Genomic DNA, 19851 nt, shown 5'->3' with positions numbered 1-19851 from the left:
CTTCCCCTCTAGTTAGAATCTTATTTTGCTTTGTTTACATTTTTTTTGAATTAGTCATTCAAGGCGGCGGACGATGTTGTGTCAGCCAGTCTTTCTTAAAAAGTTCTTTGTACTTTGCAGTTAGCACCGTCGACACCACAATATAGCTGGTGCCGACCGGCATTATTATTTTCGCCCCATAATTCTGGCACCGCTGCGCTGTCAGAGGCAAGCCACCCAAATTTGTCTCGTCACTTTCGACGTCATTCCAAATCCAACCTCTTTTGAAGACAGAAGTGCTGAAAATAAAGAAAATTAAAATTAGTTAATTTCTGGAGAAATAAAGTGCGATTTTACTTACCTACGCGCGTGTTAAATTTACTTACCGTACCGCCGCTGCTCTGCTCCTGCTGCACCTGCTACCGCCGGACCGCTGCTGCTCCCGCACCTGCTGCTGCCTGTACCTGCTGCTGCGCTTGCACCTGCTGCTGCTACTGCTGGACCACCTGCTTCCGCCCCCGTTGCTCCCATCTGATCCTCACGCAGAAAACACAACGTAGGGTCCCGGTTGGTGAGTTGCCACTCCACTTAGTCTTCTGAATTCACTCATTATATTGATAATTCAAATCATGATTCGGCTTTCTGAGCCTTTTTGATCTTCGTGGATACTCTTCAGGCAATTCTGCCGTAAGGGCACTTCTTTTTCTTCTTTTTCCTCCAGCCATCACCGGAAATCCTCGAAAATCTTCTTCCGAACTAATATCTGCTGCAGTCGTACAAACTGCTTCCTCCTCGCCCTCGCATTCGCCGCGCACCACCGGAAACAGGTGCACATTCGGGCGCTCCTGACGCTCGTGATGGGGTTTAAGCTGCATCCTGTGGGCCATCACCTGAGCGCTTCCAACCGACACCTGGAATAAGTTTTTGGAAAATTGTTTTAGAAAATGTGCTCTAATCCATTTGTTTGGGATATGCGCGTTATGGTTTTTGTACCATACAACATCCCCTGGAATCAGATCTTTTAGAAAGTCATTAGAAACTTCCACATCCCTAAGACAATCATCTAGGGTTTCATCAGGTGAGGATTGGTGCTTGAGAAGATGCTGTTTATAATTGTTTTTAGGATTAAGTAAATCAAGCAAAGTTTTAGGTTTATAATTGAACACCTTTTTGCAGGAAGTTGCCCGGTACTAGAAACTACATTGTTCCTAAAATTCATCAAAAACAAACTAATCTGGTTCTCCAAATCAATCTCAGCCATTGCAGGTTCTAGTAAAAACTTCTTTAAAACATCCTTTGCAGTTCTCACCAGCCTTTCAGCTTGGCCATTACTAGATGGATTATATGGTGGACTTTTCAACACCTTAATGCCCTGTTTTTCAAGAAATGAAACAAATGCATGAGAATTAAATGGAGGACCGCCGTCCGATACCAAAACATCTGGTAACCCAAATTTTGCAAAATATGCAACCAATTTCTGCAATACTTTGGCACAATCCGTACCTTTCTTCATCCACTCAATCTCTAACCACTTTGTGTTTGAATCCACAATCAAAAGAAAATTGCTATGAGAAAAATGGAAAAAATCAATATGTATCCTACTAAATGGTCTTGTTGTTGGAGTCCATTGAGACAAAATTTTTGGTTTTGCCACCACTGCCATGCTAGCGCATACTTCACAAGTTGAGACAAAACTTTCAATATCTTTGTTTATACCAAACCAATAGACATTTTTTTTTATTATTATTATTATAGAGACTTTACATCATTGTGCATTCATCTCTTCAAGGTGGATAGTGAAAGAGGAAAGATTACAGAGTTTAAAATCACTTCAATAATTATTACCGTGCCTTTTTTCTAACGATTTCTGTCTATGTTTCAAATATTTAGCGGAATATTTAAAGAGTGAATTATCAAGTTCTTCAATTTTATCTTCGTTCTCTTCTTCCAGGGATTTAGAAGTTATCTCACAGCACTTTTTCTTATAATATTTTGCTTTTATGACATCTTCATCTTCTTCATCTGTTTCTTCTGCAGCCATCTCTCTTCGTTTTTTTGTTAGTTCGTCTTCCGCGTCTAAATATGCCTGTAAGCGCTTACGGCGGCGGCTGTGCTTAGAAAGCACGGTCTCGAATCCATCGTTGGCTTCGTCGTCAATTTCACTTGTTTCCATTGCATTTTGTTCTGGTTTACTGTGGTTGCTTTTACTGCTGCTGCTGCTTGGTTCGGGTTCAATGGGTTGTGTACTGCTTTTTTGGTTCACCTTTTAGTTGAATCCGCACATTTTTTGTTCTTTGCTTTGAGTTTGCAAAGCGATTTTTTGCTATAATCGTCACTGTTGCAGCAGCATTGTTTACAGTGATTGATTTCGGCGTTGGCGGTTTCAGCAACATCCGCAGGGTCCGAACTCCATTTGGGATCCCTGGGAAGAAGTTAATCCAGCGGTCGTTGGTGATGGTCAAAACTTTGCCGTATTTACTCATCACTTTGACTACGTCATCATTGCTTATGCCTAGAGGTAGGTCAAGCACACGAACTTCCGTAGCGTTGTTGTCCAGGTAAATCGGGATTTTGCAACCCTGATATACCAGAGGTTTGTCGATGATGGACGAGGCCATTGCTGAGTCGGCGAACTGCAACACGGCTATTTTTCTTCTATTGCATAATTGCAATGCTCGCAAGTTTTCTTGGTTTACTTTAAGGTCTGCGAGAAATTTTTTTACAAGCTTTGGGCTTGGTTGGTTTTGGAGTTGACAAAAATCCAGAACCACACTGTTTTTGTCTACGGTGCACATTTTAAAAAAAGCGGCGACGCGCAAACAAACTGCGGACTGGCGTTGAGAATGTGTTACGACGCGTCCCGCGGATGTAGAAGTGACCGGATGGTCACATTAAAACACGCCATAAACAGAAATAAACTATTTATTAAAACTGGGAGAGAACTCCCATCTCCACAAGACGAACGAATAACGAAGAATTAATTACAATAACAAAGACGATGACAACAGACTAAAAATCGTGGGTCATGCATGTTGACATCTATCGCATGACAACAATAGTTGTCATCGATGAGCCCAGCAGAGATGCACTGGCAGTGTTGCCAGGGCACTGTTCCAGTTGTCCCAACATCTCCCCCTTTAAGTGTTGTTGCGGTTGAGTCACTGGAGCGATCCTCGGAGATCGAAGAACGTCAGTACTGCTGCATCCCAGGGTTGCTTGGAGATGTGGTTGCTGCTACCAGATGACGTTGATGCAGATCCGGATTACGGCTGGACCAGAAGCGACGCAGCGACAATGACGGCCTTGAAGAGCGCAACTCGGCTGTGCTGCACGTGACGTCATCGGAGCTTGTGATGGAAATGTCGTTGATCTTCGGGCGACGAGCAGATATTTCAGCGACACCTGCTGTTGGTTGGCCGTGCCGCGGCCTAGAACTTCACCCACGGTCGCGCCTCGGCTGAGGGACCGCAAGTTGATTCAATGAAGTTCGACTTCGAGTTGATGATGAGTGGATCGGATGCGGATGTTGTTGTTGTTGCATGCAAAGAGTCCGATCACGAACTGCAGCATTTGTTTTCAGTGCCTTCTTTCCTCCTCTTTCGATTTTTTTATGCAAATCTCAGGGACGGTTGAAGTGCACTGACCCGGCTTGCCTTGATGTGCCGGATTGATGATGGTGCTATGATGCACTCTTGTGAAGTCATCGGGTGCCTTTGACACGTGAGATGCATGTTGCACATGTCCTTTACAGAGCCGCTTAATGACGTCAGCACACCCAACCTTACCGTCGACGGCGAGAGTGTTGATGAACGCCATCGGACTTGTTGGATGCTGCGCCGGGATGATGTGTTCCGGCTGAACGTCCTGCTTCACCCTTGTTTCCGTGCAGTCTCCGCGGGTTGAACTGCAAGCGGAACGGTCGACCGCGCCGGCGGGACCTTCGGTGGAGGACCCTGCTCGTACCACTTGGTGCTCCTCGCACGGCTGCTGGCATCGCTGCGGACTCACCGGTTGCTGCTGGAACCGCTTAAAAGGGCCGCACTTGTGCGATTGTTGTTGACGCCGTTGCTCGAGGACGATGGGGAGCTGGCAGGTCACGAGCTGGAGCAGGGGAAATTGGTGGAGGAGCTGCGGAATGATGTTCGTCGGCAGCTGCTGCTGCGCCGTTTTGACAGGCGGATCTTGCTGGTCATCCTCGACGAACGCGATGGCCGACTCCTCCATCGCTCTTTCCTTCCCCGCGTGGGAAACGTGATTTTGCCCGGACTTTTTGTTGCTCACTGGTGCAAAATGCGGACGAATCCTCGTCGCCAATGTTACGACGCGTCCCGCGGATGTAGAAGTGACCGGATGGTCACATTAAAACACGCCATAAACAGAAATAAACTATTTATTAAAACTGGGAGAGAACTCCCATCTCCACAAGACGAACGAATAACGAAGAATTAATTACAATAACAAAGACGATGACAACAGACTAAAAATCGTGGGTCATGCATGTTGACATCTATCGCATGACAACAATAGTTGTCATCGATGAGCCCAGCAGAGATGCACTGGCAGTGTTTCCAGGGCACTGTTCCAGTTGTCCCAACAGAATGCAACTTGTAAGGTCGGCGGTTACTTTGCAACTGAAACCAATAGACATGTTTTCGTGCTAACTGTTTCATTTTCACTATCCCTGCGTGATTGGTATGCAAAAGTGTCAAAATCCCGCTTTGCATTAAACGTGGTATTACCACCCTGTCCTGGTACAAAACACACCCTTCAACTACTTCCAAATCTTTCTGATTTGCAAAAACGTCCATTAAGCGTTTGTCAAACTTAAGCGGCCAACCATCACGCAGATAGTTAATAATTTGTTGTAAATAAACGTCGTCCTTTGTCACCTTCGCAACCATAACATAATCTATTGGCAATGTGTTACTGAAATTTATGCTCCGAACAAAATCTTGATCTAACTCAGCAGGCACCGCCTGCTCCAATGGAAATCGCGAACAAAAATCCGCATTTCCCATTTTCGCAGAAGGCCTGTATCTGAGCTCAAACTTGTAAATGGACAGTTCCAAAATATAGCGTTGAAGTCTATTGAGTTTTTGCCCTCCTTGCCGAAAATCCCCAGCAAGGGTTTGTGATCAGTGTAAGCAATAAACTCTTGTCCAAATAAATATTTATGAAATTTCTTAATAGTACAAACTAATGCCAAAGCTTCCAAATGCAGAATTGGATACTTATTGTTGTGCGTCATCTAAACTAAAAGAGGTAAAACTAATTGGTTTTTCAACCTCGTCAATCACATGAGCAATTACTCCTCCCAGACCATAGCCCGAGGCGTCAGACACCACAACAATTTCTTTATGGGGATCATAAAACTCCAAAATATTGGCTTCAATTAAAGATTGTTTACTTTTTTGAAATGCCGTGTCACAATCATGACTCCAGACAAATTTAACATTTTTCCTCAACAAATTGTAGAGATGATACAACTTGGAAGACAAATTAGGCACAAATCTGTTATAATAATTAATCAATCCCAAATAAGACTTGAGTTCATGTACATTTGTAGGCACTTTAGCTTTTTGTATAGTTGAAATTTTGTCAGGGCTGGTCATCAAACCTTTCTCCCCAATAATATGTCCCAAATAATTTAATTCAGGCACAAACAATTTGCACTTTTCCAAATTTACTTTAATGTTTGCCTTCACAAGTCTTTCTAAAACAATTAACAGCTTCTGACGACAATCATCAACATTCTCTCCTGCTATTAACACATCATCCAAATAACAGAAAACATTTTCAATGCCACCCAATATCTGGTCCATGACAAATTGAAAAATTGACGCACTAGGAGAAGCCCCCTGTGGTAAACGATTATATGTAAACAAACCTTTAATAGTATTAATAACCATAAATTTTCTGGACCTCTCCGATAAAGCAAGATACTCAACTTGCTTCCCTCCAAATCCAAACAACAAAAAACCTTGCAATTTGCCAATTTAGCAAATAAATCACATGCAACCGGCAAAGGATAGGAATTTGGGACCAACACCTTGTTGATTGAGACCCTGCAGTCAATAACCAATCTAATCTGATTATCTTTTTTCATTACAACAATTACAGGAGACGCCCAGTCACTCGACTTTACCGGAGTAATCACATTTTGTTTCTCCAAGCGATCTAAATAAGTTAAAACTTTCTCCCTTAACCTGTAGGGTACGTCATAAGCTTTTTTAAAAATGGGCACATCACTCCTCAAAACCAATTCAGCTTCAAAACCTTTAATAGGAGTAGAAAAATCCTTAACGAAAACCTCACCATAATAATTTTTAATTTCCTCAATCAATTCTTCACGTTTTGGTGTAGTTAAACTATTGACTTGTTCATCAACAAAATCAAATTGCTAGAAAAAAATTGCCTCCATTGAGAGAAGAAAATATCCATCCAGTTCCTGCCAAAAAGTGGAATAAATTTAAAGTTTGAATTCAAAATAAGAAGCTTCAAAACATGTCTAGAACCATTAAGGTCAACTAACCCATCTGTTTCTCCCTAAATTTTCAGCTTGTTTTCGTTCACCACCAAAAGTTGCTTATCACATTGTTTCAAAGGTTTGTCAAAAAGAGTAAAATATTGGCTCTTGCCTATCACAGTAACCGTAGAACCACAATCTACTTCCATCGACATCAAAATATCATCAAGTTTGACATTCATCAAACATGGCTCACTAATCTTATTAATGGACTCCACACACATACACTGCAATTCACCTGAGTTCCATTCGGAGTAACTATCGTCGCTGTCACTTCCAGCCATGTCGCCGGCTGTTGTCAATCGACCCATCATGTCCGTGAGCTGCTTCTCTGAACTGGTTCCAGGTTTTGCTAGATCTACAAATTTGACCACATCACGCTTCAAATTCTTGAGAGTAAAACACTTGCGTTTCACATGGCCAGGAACCCCGCAATATTCACACACTACCACAGATTCCTCCTCTAACTCTGGCTGAGAACTTTGCCCATATCTATTGTTTGATTCATTATTTCTAAAATTTTTGTTATTGTAACGATTCGGTTGTTGATTGTTTCTGTTGTTGTTGTTATTTTGATTGTCATTGCGATTATTGTATTGTGTGTATCTGCCAGAATAACGATGATTTTGATTACGCTGATAAAAATTGTTCGCATCACGTCTGTAGTTATTATTATTATTGTTATTATTTTTTTTTTTTTCAGCTCCCTCCGTGTACGCACGAGAGCATGCAGCTAGTGCTCAGTGCTCCATCGTTTTTTCGATTTTTTTCGCCGTAATTGATTGTGGTCACCCGCGAGTTTGCTTCTCCAGCATGCCAAAGGCCGGCCGTGGCCGTGGCAGTTCGAGTGCGGCCTCGAAAAACCCGCGAAGTTCGTCTACCGGCCGTGTGCAAAAAGGTAAACAAACCAACGCCGTGTCGGCCGCCATCGCGCAGGGGAGCGTGAACGCTGAAGGCATCGACAAAAAGTTACTACATCCCGGATATGTCCCAAGATCACCAGTGCGAACCCGTTCCGGTACTTCCGGTGCCACGACCAGTGGCACATCAACATCCGCCAACATCCCCATCAGAAACGAGTTCCAGATGCTGAGCGACGACGAAGAAAATAACAACAACACACAGCACTACCGACGACGACGACGACGATGATGGTCGTGCACGGAAAAAAGTGCCGACGTCAAAAAAGAACAACTCTCCAGTGGAACGTAGACCACCTCCAATTTTTGTTTTGGACACGTTAGCGGACGATGTTGACGAGTTGCTGGAAGGCCTCGGATATTGTCTGAAAATCGGTAAGTCGGCAGTGCAAGTGATCACACAGACCAAAAAGAATTTCGACCTGGTGTTTGAAGAATTGAAGCATAGCAACTTCAACTTCTACACATTCAACCCCGAGAAGCCCCCTGTTAAGGTCGTCTTGCAGGGTTATCAAGACCGTCCGATCTCCGATCTGAAGGGTTACCTTTCGGACGCCGGAATAAAACCGCGGGAGATAAAAGTACTCTCGCGAAAGACAACAGTCACGGGTGTGCACACACTGTACCTGTTGTACTTCGACCGCGGCACCGTCAAGCTCCAAGATCTGCGGCGGACTAAGACGTTGGACGGTTTTTGGGTAAACTGGCGGTTTTACACCAAGAACCCGACGGACGTAGCGCAATGCCACCGTTGCCAGAAATTCGGCCACGGCTCGCGGAACTGCAACCTCCGGCCCCGCTGCGTGAAGTGCGGTGAGTCACACCTCTCGGAGGCGTGCGCACTGCCACGTAAGGCGGACTTGGGGGACAAGGCAGAACAAACTAAGCTACGCGTAAAGTGTGCAAACTGTGACGGTAACCATACCGGCAATTACCGCGGATGCGTCGCGCGCAAGGTCTACCTCGAGGAGCAGGAAAAGAGGAAGAAGAAAGCGTCCCACCCTCCTCAGCGAAGTACGAGCGCAGCCGTTCCTGCAGCTGGACAGCGTACGGTTCCAGCGGAAAACTCAGCGTTCCCTCCTGGTTGGGGGCGTTCGTTCGCCAGCGTGGTCGCTGCCGGTAGCGGCAGTACGGCCCAGCAAGAAGTCACCGGGAAGATCTCTTCACCCTGCCGGAGTTCTTTGCTCTCGCGGGGAGATGATGACGCGGTTTCGGAGCTGCCGGAACAAGGCAGAACAATTCCTGGCCCTTGGGGAACTGATGATCAAACACATCTACAAAGGATAAATTACCTGTGATCTAGATATAAGCTTTCTCTTCCTCTATCCCCTTTCCTTTGCAATTTCTGTAAGTTTTTTTTTTATAGTTTTTTCTTACTCTTGCTAGTGCCTTAGTTAAAGAAATAATTGTTCCTAAATGGATTATGATGCAATACACAGCTGTAAGGAACTCCAAAACTCTGTTATGCACTTCAAAATAACTCATTGTATCTTGATTTTTCACCAATAAAACCGAATTGAATTGAATTGAATTATTGTTATTTTGTGTTTGTGAGTTTTGCCTCATGTACGGACGAAAGCCTAATCTCTCATGCACCGGTCTACGAAAGTTGTTCACTTGCCCAAAAGAACGAAAATTACGTTGTTGTGGAGAATATTGATCGATAAACCCGACAGGAAGATTACAAGAATTGAAGTTGTTGTCGTTATTGTTCAATGCATGCACGTTATCCCTGGCTATATTCCACGTCGTAATTAGTTTATCCATTTTATCTAACGTTAATCCTTCCTCCTTCAACAACATTTCCTTCAACCGATCATTCCTTAAGCCCGCCAAAATGCGGTCTTGGATGGCCACATCACGAAAGGCACCGAAACCACAGAAATCCGCCTGCAGTTTGAGGGCCTGTACAAATTCTTCTGCCGTTTCGTCAGGCTGCTGATTACGCAGACTCAACCGGAATCTTTGAACAAGGTCAGGTTCCACCCTATCTAGTTTCAGTTTAAGTTTGGCTTCAATATCGTTGAAGGTGGCATTTGCCAAATCCTTCTCATTATAGATCGTTTTAAGTTGAGTAAATAGATAAGGACCGCATAAATTCATAAAGTGAGCTTTTTGTTTTTTAGAATCTGTCACGTCATTACCGTCGAATGTATATTTCAGACGGCAAATCCAGTCCGAAAACGAAGAACCCTTGCGGAACGGCTCGGTGGATGAAACCATTCCTCCTTGGCTCATTTTCAACAACTTTAATCAATTGTTTTTTTTTTTTAATTAAAAAAAACACAAAGGACCAATTAGTCTAGCTCAAAATCAATATTATAGGTTTGAAGTGACTCACCCGTACAGCTGCAACTTAACCTCAAAAAATCAGCACTTCCAGGTACTGCAACACGTGGCTCGTTCCCCGCTCACCCGCAGCGACAAAAATCACCAGCCGGTCACCTATCTGGAGTTCAGTTATCACCGATTTCCCTAGTGACCAAAGTAAAACTTCACTCAAATTTTACTCCAACCGATGCGCTTGCCTACACCGATTTCCACCGAGGAAAACTGAGAAAACAATTTTTTCCTCGTCGCCAATTAATACGAAGAAGTCCGGATATTAAGAAAAGGTGTGCACAGTTTGAGTTCCAGATGATAAAAGGGAAAGATTTATTCAATCTGACATCGGAGTCGTTTCAGAACGTTACGCTTTACGTTTGACATTTTGCGTTACAATTTAGTACACTCAACCCCCGGTGGTTGGTCACTTTTTCGTTTGACACTTTTTTAGTTTGTACCCCGTTGGTTGGTCAAAGTCAAACTAAAAAGTGACGAACTGTCACATTTTACACGGCGCTCACGCACACTATCAAAACAAACGTTTGGTAGTTTGTGTGAACTCCGTGTAAAGGGGTGTCAAACTAAAAAGTGACCCCGTTCGTTTGACAATGGTTGGTGTCAAAACATCGGGGTTTGAGTGTGATGAGTACCCCTCGTTTGAGTGCCGTCAAATGACAGCACTAATACATGTAACGCGTGTTCTCTATCTGACCTTAAATAAACGAGCTTGCGCTCTGTTCGGCCTCTTTTACCGCTGAACTCCAAACGGACAACATCGAGTACTTTCTGCTCTGCAAACCTCATCACAACACAACCCTCATTACTAAATCCCGGTTGTTTTAATTGGCGACGAAGGAGTGAAGAACTACGCGAGCGATTTTTTTTCTTTCGGTGGTGTGTTTAATCGGACAGTTTTTTTTTATCAATTTTTCATTTGCGGGATTGAAACGATCGTCCTGTTCGGGTGTGCACGCATCGGGGAAGAAATTTGCTGGCTATTGTGTGCGAGTAGCGGCGGCACCATTTTGTTTTCTACAAACCGACGCCGAGTGAGCAGCAGCAAAAAACCGAGGATTCTGTCGGTGTGCCTGGAAGTGCGGTACCTGTTGGCCGGAGATTCGCACCGGAACGGACGCAGCACGGCGAATTTCGTGGTTCGGGCGGCAAGTGGCACGATTTTGCGCGGCGGATTCCGGTGGATTTTTGCTGATTCGGTGCGGTGAAGGTTCTGCTTTTTGCGGTGGTTTGGAGCATCGGCAGTTCCAGCGGCATTTTTGGGACAAAGGGGAGCGTTCGTTGGCGGCGGTGGCCTGGCGATTTGTTCTTGGACCGGGAGAAAGCAGCTCTGGTAAGCTAGGGTAATTGGGTGATGTGATCAAGTGATTTTGCCAAAAATAATTTCAATTAAAAAAAATAATTCCTTAGCAAGTATCACTGAGGAGTTTGCGAGGAAAAATTCATGTGAGCTTATTAATCGACTAAAACCGAGTTGCTTCTGTAAGTGTGTGTGAATCTTTTGTTCGTTTGAACAAAGGGTTTCGCCATTTTATTTATTGGTTCACTAAGAGAGTTTTTTTTTTTCTTCAATTTAGTGAGGCCAAATCGCCACGGTGTAATTCAGCTGTTTGAGCCGGTGCACAAACTTTTGCTTCGCTGATCGACGTTTTCCTGTGCTGGTGCACGGTGCGCGCGACGAGTTTGTGCAGGAGGTTAAGTTTGCTTGCTGGCAAAGGCCGGGAAGGAGATCGGTGAGTGAAAAGCTATTTTAAAGTGATCCCTGGATTTGCAGTAATATTTGTGTTTTTCTTTTTATTTTTTTTTTCTTTGGGAAATTTGAAATTTGATTTTTTTTACCTGATTTTTGATATCAAGACATGGGTTCGAACGGGTTAGCTACCTCTATTGAGATGTTTAGAAAGGGTACGTCATTTACGGACTGGTCCGATCGATTGGCCTATACCTTTCACGCAAATCAAGTTGCGGCTGATCGCCAAAAATCGCATTTCATGACGATTTGCGGACCGTTTTTTTTTCTCAATTAAAACTGCACTACAGCAAAGATGAGCTGGATAAAGCCTCTTATGCTGATATTGTGTTAAAATTGAAACAAAAATTGGACAAAACGGAGCCGGACTTAGTCCAACGCTTTCGTTTTAGTCAGCGAAACCAGCAACCTGATGAATCCAATGAGGATTTCGTGCAGGCGGTCAAGTTGCAGGCGGAATTCTGTGGTTTTGGTGCGTTTAAGGACGTGGCCATAATGGACAGAGTTCTGGCGGGTCTTCTTGATGGGAATTTGAAGGAGAATTTGTTGAAGGAGGAGGGGTTGACTTTGGACAAGATGGACAAGTTCATCACAACCTGGAACATAGCAAAACGTAACGTGAGTGCACTTAACAATCAAAACTCTTGTGCTAATTTTGGACAATTTAACTACCCTCCACCTGAAATGGTCAACCAAGTTCGAAGACCGGTGCACGAGAGGTTAGGTTCACATCCCTACAACAATAGACAACATTCAAACACACATAACAACAATTACAGATCGGGCTTCAATAGAAACAGTAATAGATACAACAACAACAGATCGGGTCAAAACAATCATCAGCAGCGCGCACAAAACACACAAAATACACATAACACACAACGTTCAGTCAGATTTCAAGGTGATAACCGTAATAACAATCAAAGAAACACAAATTACAATAACAACAACAACAACAGATTCAATTTATTTAAAAAAAAACTGAGAGGGTTAAGCCTGATTATTCTGAGACTGTTTGCGATTATTGTGGGAAACTGGGGCACATTAAAAAGAGGTGCTTCACCTGGAAGAATTTGCGTCGTGATGCTGTGAATTTTGTCGAATTGGCGCGACCGGGAACCAGTGCTGAGAGGGAGCTGGCGGATCTATTGGGGCGTATGAACACAAGGGAGGATCCGAATGAGGAGACTTCGGATGCGGAAAGCTACTCCGAGTGGAACCAAGGTAGTTTACAATGCATGTGTGTGGAGTCCATTAATAAAATCAGTGAACCGTGTCTGATAAATGTCATGATTGATAATGTTTTTGTCCAAATGGAGATTGATTGTGGGTCTACTGTGACTGTGATTGGAAAAGTCCAGTATTTTAAACTTTTTGACAAACCTTTGAACAGGTGTGATAAGCAACTTTTGGTGGTTAATGGTAATCAACTCAAAATTGAGGGAGAAACAGATGTTTGGGTTAAACTTAATGGTTTCGAGCATAAATTGAAGTTGCTTGTGTTAAATTCTGATTTCAAATTCATTCCGCTTTTTGGCAGGAATTGGATGGATGTTTTCTTTCCTCAATGGAGGCAATTCTTTTCAAATAATGCAAATATTGATGAACAAGTTAACAGCGTGAGTGTGCAAAGTAGTGATCAATGGATTGAGGAGATTAAACGAGATTTTTCTCAGGTTTTTGTCAAGGATTTTTCCACTCCAATCAAAGGATTTGAGGCGGAATTGGTTTTAAAAAGTGATGTCCCAATATTTAAGAAAGCTTATGACGTTCCGTACCGTTTAAGGGAGAAAGTTTTAATTTATTTGGATAGGTTGGAGAAAGAGAATGTGATCACTCCAATTGAGGCCAGTGACTGGGCTTCTCCGGTGATTGTTGTTATGAAAAAAGACAATAAAATAAGGTTAGTTATTGATTGTAAAGTGTCGATTAACAAAGTTTTGGTGGCTAATGCTTACCCTTTGCCAGTTGCTAGTGATCTTTTTGCTAAATTGGCTAATTGCAAGGTTTTTTGTTCGTTAGATCTCGAAGGAGCTTATACTCAACTTGCATTATCGGAGAGGTCCAGGAAATTCATGGTCATCAATACAATCAAAGGGTTATTTACATACAATCGTTTACCACAGGGGGCTTCTCCTAGTGCGTCTATTTTTCAGCATATTATGGATCAAATTTTAGGCGGAATTGAAAATGTGTTTTGCTACTTGGATGATGTTCTGATAGCAGGTGAAACTGTTGAGGGTTGCAAAAGCAAATTGTTGATTGTTTTAGAAAAACTTGCAAAGGCAAATATTAAGGTGAATTGGGAAAAATGCAGATTTTTTGTTACAGAACTTCACTGCCCCTGATCGCATAAATGTCCCATATGCATTTTCATCGATTTCGAGTTATTGATGTAGTTTGGTTCAAAATTGTGTGCTCTTTCGATAGAGCCTATAACATCCAGTACTTTGTTCTAGATATCAGGAGGAAATCCAGTTTTTTCGCGAAAATTTAACACGTAGCTTTATGTATGGGACAAACTTCAAATGCGTTTTTCTCAGCTTGCTGTTTTTGCATATGGGACATTTATGCGAACATGGGCAGTTCAGTATTTGGGACATATTATTACGGACAAAGGTTTATTGACCAGCCCTGACAAAATTTCAACAATTCAAAAAGCAAAAGTGCCTACAAATGTACATGAACTAAAATCCTTTTTGGGTTTGATTAACTATTATAATCGTTTTGTTCCAAATCTATCTTCCAAGTTGTACCATTTGTATAACTTGTTGAGGAAAAATGTGAGGTTTGTGTGGAGTCATGATTGTGACAAAGCTTTCAATGAAAGTAAACAATCTCTCATGTCAGCCAATATTTTGGAGTTTTATGATCCTTACAAGCCTATTGTGGTGGTTTCTGACGCATCAGGTTATGGCCTGGGTGGAGTGATTGCTCATTAGCGTGGCTCACGGATATATGAAAAAGACAAAAGTGTTCAATTCCAAACGCCTCGACCGGATTTTTGTAGCAATATGGCCCCAGAACATAGCCTGAAACTTTGAGCGCATTTGGTTAAGGTTTAGTACTTCCACCATTGACCTGAACTTAGTATGGAACTTTTAAAGATTTACTATGGGAAATTTTCACTTTTAACCTCTTCTTAGATAAAGTTTCCCAAAACCCAATCAAATTTTCTTATTCTTAAGTTTCTTATAGGTTTTGATCCGGGGAACAACTTTGTAGAACATCGCAAAGCGCTAGGAATTGATCCTGAAAAGATACAGGATATTTTTTGGAGCTAGGAATTTTTTTTTAAAGTGCTCTAAAAATTTGCCTGTATCTTTCCGGGATTAATTCCTAGCGCTTTGTGATGTTCAACAAAGTTGTTCCCCGGATCAAAACCTATAAGAAACTTAAGAATAAGAAAATTTGATTGGGTTTTGGGAAACTTTATCTAAGAAGAGGTTAAAAGTGAAAATTTCCCATAGTAAATCTTTAAAAGTTCCATACTAACTTCAGGTCAATGGTGGAAGTACTAAACCTTAACCAAATGCGCTCAAAGTTTCAGGCTATGTTCTGGGGCCATATTGCTACAAAAATCCGGTCGAGGCGTTTGGAATTGAACACTTTTGTCTTTTTCATATATCCGTGAGCCACGCTAGTCTTCATCTTTTGATGAGTGTGTAATACAACCCAGGACATAAGGGGTTCCTAGCCGGGTCCAAGCTATCCTCAGGGATGGGAAGGATCGTTAGTGAACACCTATCTAAAGTACGCAAGGAGCCCTACGTCACCTTAGTGGTATAGTTGTTTGTAGGGAGGTTTTGGACTCAATGTTAGTAGGAGAGGTAGAACCCTAGGATACACCTCGTAAGGCGTTGCGGGTTAGTTGTAACAGTATTCCTAATTCCAGTCTAGGCTCACCAAGTCGCCATGGCCTAGTGGTTAGTATTTTTGCTTAACATTCCAAAGGGACGGAGGTTCGAACCCCGCCTCCAGCGACATTTGTGTTTCGTTTATATTCAGCATTTCAAGTTTTTCTATGTCCTTAACTTTCTCGTTGGGAGCAGATGGGAATCGAACCCAGAACTATTCGCTTACAAAGCGAACACCGTAACCAGTCAGCCACGGCCGCTCCATGAAAACTGGGCATATTGTAGACTTATTTTGGATTGTGATATCATAAAAAATAATAATACTTCAAGAATAACATTTATTAAAATATTGTAAGTTTTACATAACAATGTTAATTTTTCTTGCTACGCAAACAAATGGAAGAAATATTAGTACAACAACAAATTATTTGCAGCACATTGTTTAGAAGCAATTTCACCGTTGGAAATATTATTTTGGTAAAATAGATTCTTCCAACTCATCACCAAACAGACTTATTAAAAAAAATCTGGATAATTTACAACAATTTCTTTGAGTTTAATTTGTACTCTTGTTTGTGAGGAAAACATGGTTCCATTCCGCCCAAAAAATATTTCCATCGGATTGAGTTTGTGTAGAACTTGTTTTAATTGAATAATAAGGGGTAATTTTCCGCCAACTCCCACAACAGTTGCCCCAACCCCTCTTCGATTTGTGTGAAACTTTGTCCTAAGGGTCCATGATCCCCCCCTCCTTTAAAGTCGACATAAACTTTTAAAAATATTTGCAACGGCCTAACAGCTCGTTGCAAAACTTGATTTCTTTTCAGCACTTGTCGTATTTATTTAAATGTACGACTCGTGCTGTAAAAATCTTGTTTTCGCAACTTGTTGCACAAACTACTGTTTTGCGTTTCTCTTTGTTTCGTCGTCCTTAGAGGGTGACGTTTCTCGAGATTTTCAATTTCCCGGGAATCGAGAGTTGAATTTAGCAATTTCCCGGGAATTCCCGGGACCCGGGTTTTTTGTGAACTATGCCAATAGTGCCATTAATTAATAAAGAAAAGTAATAGATGTGTTTCTTTTCAATGAATTCAATTGCAATTAATTCATGCTTTCAATTAGTAGCCTCATTATTTTCGCAAACTATTAAACCTTTTTTTCTGAATCTACAAATACAAGATCGTGTCTTGATCTTTTAAAGAGTCAAAATTGTAGGTTAAAATGTGTACGAATCTTAATTCGCACTGAGAGATTTTTCAAAAGAAGCAAAAAATTGTTTTAAGATTGTTGTGTAGTAAAAAAAAGCTAATACATGATAATCCCAGTATCGGGATTATTGCAACATGATGAAAAAAAAGTGTCAAAACAACAATTGAAATTCGTTTTTTCCTTTTTAAGGTTAACTGTAAAAAATTATTGAAGAAATAGTTATCAGGAAAACATAAATGTTCACATTTGGCGGACCTTAACTTCACAATGTTTTCCCAAAATATAATTTAATTATGATGTTGATGCGAAACACAAAATGACTAATTGACATAAAAAATACATTGATACAGCGTTATTAACTTAATAAGAATTGAAACTAGATTATGACGATTGTTATGCTCGAGAGAGGATATGGAAATTATACTTGTACTGTAAAGGCTTTTCCCTATCAGAAATAATAAATAAAAATAATATTTGAAAAACTTTAGACTTTATGTCTGGGGTGTAACTGCTAAGTATTCTTTAAAGTAAATTTTGGGGTCCACATTATTTTGGGTTCTCTCAATTATAGTTGAATTTTTGATAAGTTAAAATGTACACTTTCTGAATAAGAATATTAGAGAAGCATTGGTTTATTCGAACTTGTAACTCGAACATGTTCTAAACAATTTCGAATTTTCAAATGTTTTCCTGATTAGTTTATAAAACTTTGCTTCGATATTTATAAGTTTAAAATTTCCCGGGAGTCTCGACCAAATTTCCCGGGAATCGAGAGGTCCAAAAATTGTCGATTTCCCGGGATTTTTTTCCCGGGAATTTTCGCTCGTCACCCTCTAGACTCGTCCTTGTCTGTCGCGGGACGACCAACTTTTTAAAACTTCTTTTTTCGTAAAATCGCGGCAACTCGTGATGTGTATAAGCAAACCCCTTATTGTTAGATATCATTTTTTTGTAATTGTCTGCTCTGCTTTGTAAAGCATTATTACACTCTAAAAAATAACCCTGCAAATTTACAAAAAATACGAATTTTAAAATGAAAAATTTCGTTCTAAATTTAAAAACGACCCTTCTGGGTAATTGTGGATTCAAAAAGTACAATAAATTTCCTTCAAAATGACATGTTCCAAATTTTTTTTACAGTTGAGTAACGGAAAATAGCAGAGTTTTTTAAACTTTTTAAAGTGTTTTTTCGGTGAAAAATACGTTTTTTTCGGGATTTTGAGTACGCCATCAAATCGGGTATCCAATTTTACCTAAAAGTCTTTTAGACACTAAATTTCTATTAAATATAATTTCTATACACCATTCAGAATGAAAATTATTGAAAAACAGCAGAGTCGTACCTACCCTCCGTCACGAGATATAATAAAAACGGACCTTGGATTCGTGATCAAGGACAAAAGTTACCCCTTAGGACAAAGTTTCACGCAAATCGAAGAGGGGTCGGGGCAACTTTTTCCGATTTCGTATGAGTTGGTAAAGAATTACCCTAAGATATTACTCTTCTTATTGAAAAGTGCCAACGACAAAATTGGGCGAAAAGTTCATCGCCCAGGGATCGCGAGTTGGCGCGAGCGAATGAACACCGCGAAAAAAGATTCGGGGGTGCATTGGGGTTCGTCATTCGGTTTGATGCGATGTAATTAATTTTTACAGTAAATTAGGCATTGTTACATAAAATTTAACCTTTCAAACGCACTAGAATGGCCAAATTTTAAAACAACGATGTTTGCCAATTTGACCGTTTTACCCCCAATTTCCCTAGTAGAACAAAAGAAAAGTTCATCCGCGGTCTGTCAGCAGCGCGCTGTTTTGTTTGCTGGATCAACATTTGGAAATGTCGAACGTTGAAGGAAATCGCTCAAAAAATGGAAATTAACCGATTTCAAATGTTTTGGCCGCAAATGAAAGGTAAGGGTGGCTAATTTTTGATTCCGATCTGTAAAACTAGTTCTGGCTAGGGTTCTGGGCACTGCGGCAATCGTTTTTACCGGCGGGTTGCTTCCGGTTGCATTTGATTTGTGGAGAAGGTTTTTCAATCCACCAGGGGCTTATTCGGGGGCAACAGTTACGGTAATCCGGAACTTCTGGTAAGTTTGATATTTGCAGTGTTTAGCATGAAAAACAAACTTAGACTAATATTTCAAGTGTGCGCATCAGGTCATCACTTCCTGGAATTCTTGGATGATCAATAACAATCCAACGTACCCCAGAGTATCTATCCTGGTTCACTAAAGCTACCTGAAGCTACAAGTAAAGTAAAGTAAATCTTTCCCAGTTCCTGAGGGGAACACCCTTGAAGAGTATCGGGGCCGGCATTTACAAAGCGGATTCAGTGGCAGTTTCATTCTCAACTTAATGTTAACATGTTAAGGTTATTGTAAACATTCCATAGGTCGCCTCCCTAAGGTGTCGTGATAAGGCCCAGTTTGTGACGATACACTACCTTCCCTTTACTAAGCAATCGATTCCAGAAGGGAAAAGATCACCAGTTGTGTTGGTCCAAGCCGGGATTTGAACCCCGATCTACCGCTTACGAGGCGGAAGCGTTACCACTGGGCTACGTGGCTCGGTCACCTGAAGCTACACCGATTGGCAGACGTGCATCGGCACTCAATAGAACTTGACAATTTTTTAAGGCCATGGCTTGGAAGAGGCACCATATCATTTTGTTCTAGCTTAGCTTAGCTTGGTTGACCGTACTCTAGCCGAGCAAAAAGCTCGCAAAAGCTAGGTTGGCGCCGATAAGGAAAATAAATGCGTCAGGAATGTGCCGAATGACACATTACCATTCATTTTTCCTTTTGGTCGACTCCTCACGATCAACGGGGGAAGTGGGGGAGGGATTTGATGATTGGATACCCTATAGAGATGCATAAGAACATAGACGACCTCCAAGATATCCGAATTTGGAAGGGGAAAAGGATTGATGGGATACTTCACCGACGAATGAAGTAGTAGGCTTTGGTTGGTGAATATAATGAAATTTAAAATGCAGTAATAAAAGAATGAAAATAAAAAAAATAAATAAGAACGCTCTCACAAAATTTGACCCCACACCAATGACGTCACTTCCATCCTGAGAGCTGTGTATGTGGAACTTGTCCTTCTTTCTCCGCTTCCTTGGCATCTCCTGATCTGCCGGAGGTGACCGCCAGCTGGTCCACCACAGTCACGTGAATTCAGCAACGATGACGGAAAGCAGCACCAGATAATTCCACTCAGCCGACGACTCTCCAGTGCCAGCAGGCACCATCTGACGTGTAAAAC

At 41.6% G+C, this 19851-nt stretch overlaps 1 protein-coding gene across 1 annotated transcript; it reads left to right on the top strand.

The window, feature by feature from the left end:
- Window positions 1–10517: 10517 nt before the first annotated feature.
- Window positions 10518–12472, top strand: LOC6051826 (myb-like protein A; the record flags this gene model as incomplete). Its single annotated transcript, XM_038261077.1, is given in 4 exon segments — window positions 10518–11098; window positions 11343–11760; window positions 11763–12234; window positions 12295–12472. Coding segments are annotated over 3 exon segments (786 nt in total), but the record flags the coding sequence as incomplete, so codon positions are not given.
- Between the last annotated feature and the right edge of the window lie 7379 nt (window positions 12473–19851).

This window comes from Culex quinquefasciatus, chromosome 3 (assembly GCF_015732765.1).
Source record: "Culex quinquefasciatus strain JHB chromosome 3, VPISU_Cqui_1.0_pri_paternal, whole genome shotgun sequence".
NCBI lineage: Eukaryota > Metazoa > Arthropoda > Insecta > Diptera > Culicidae > Culex > Culex quinquefasciatus.
This window is presented reverse-complemented; position numbering and strand designations above follow the sequence as displayed.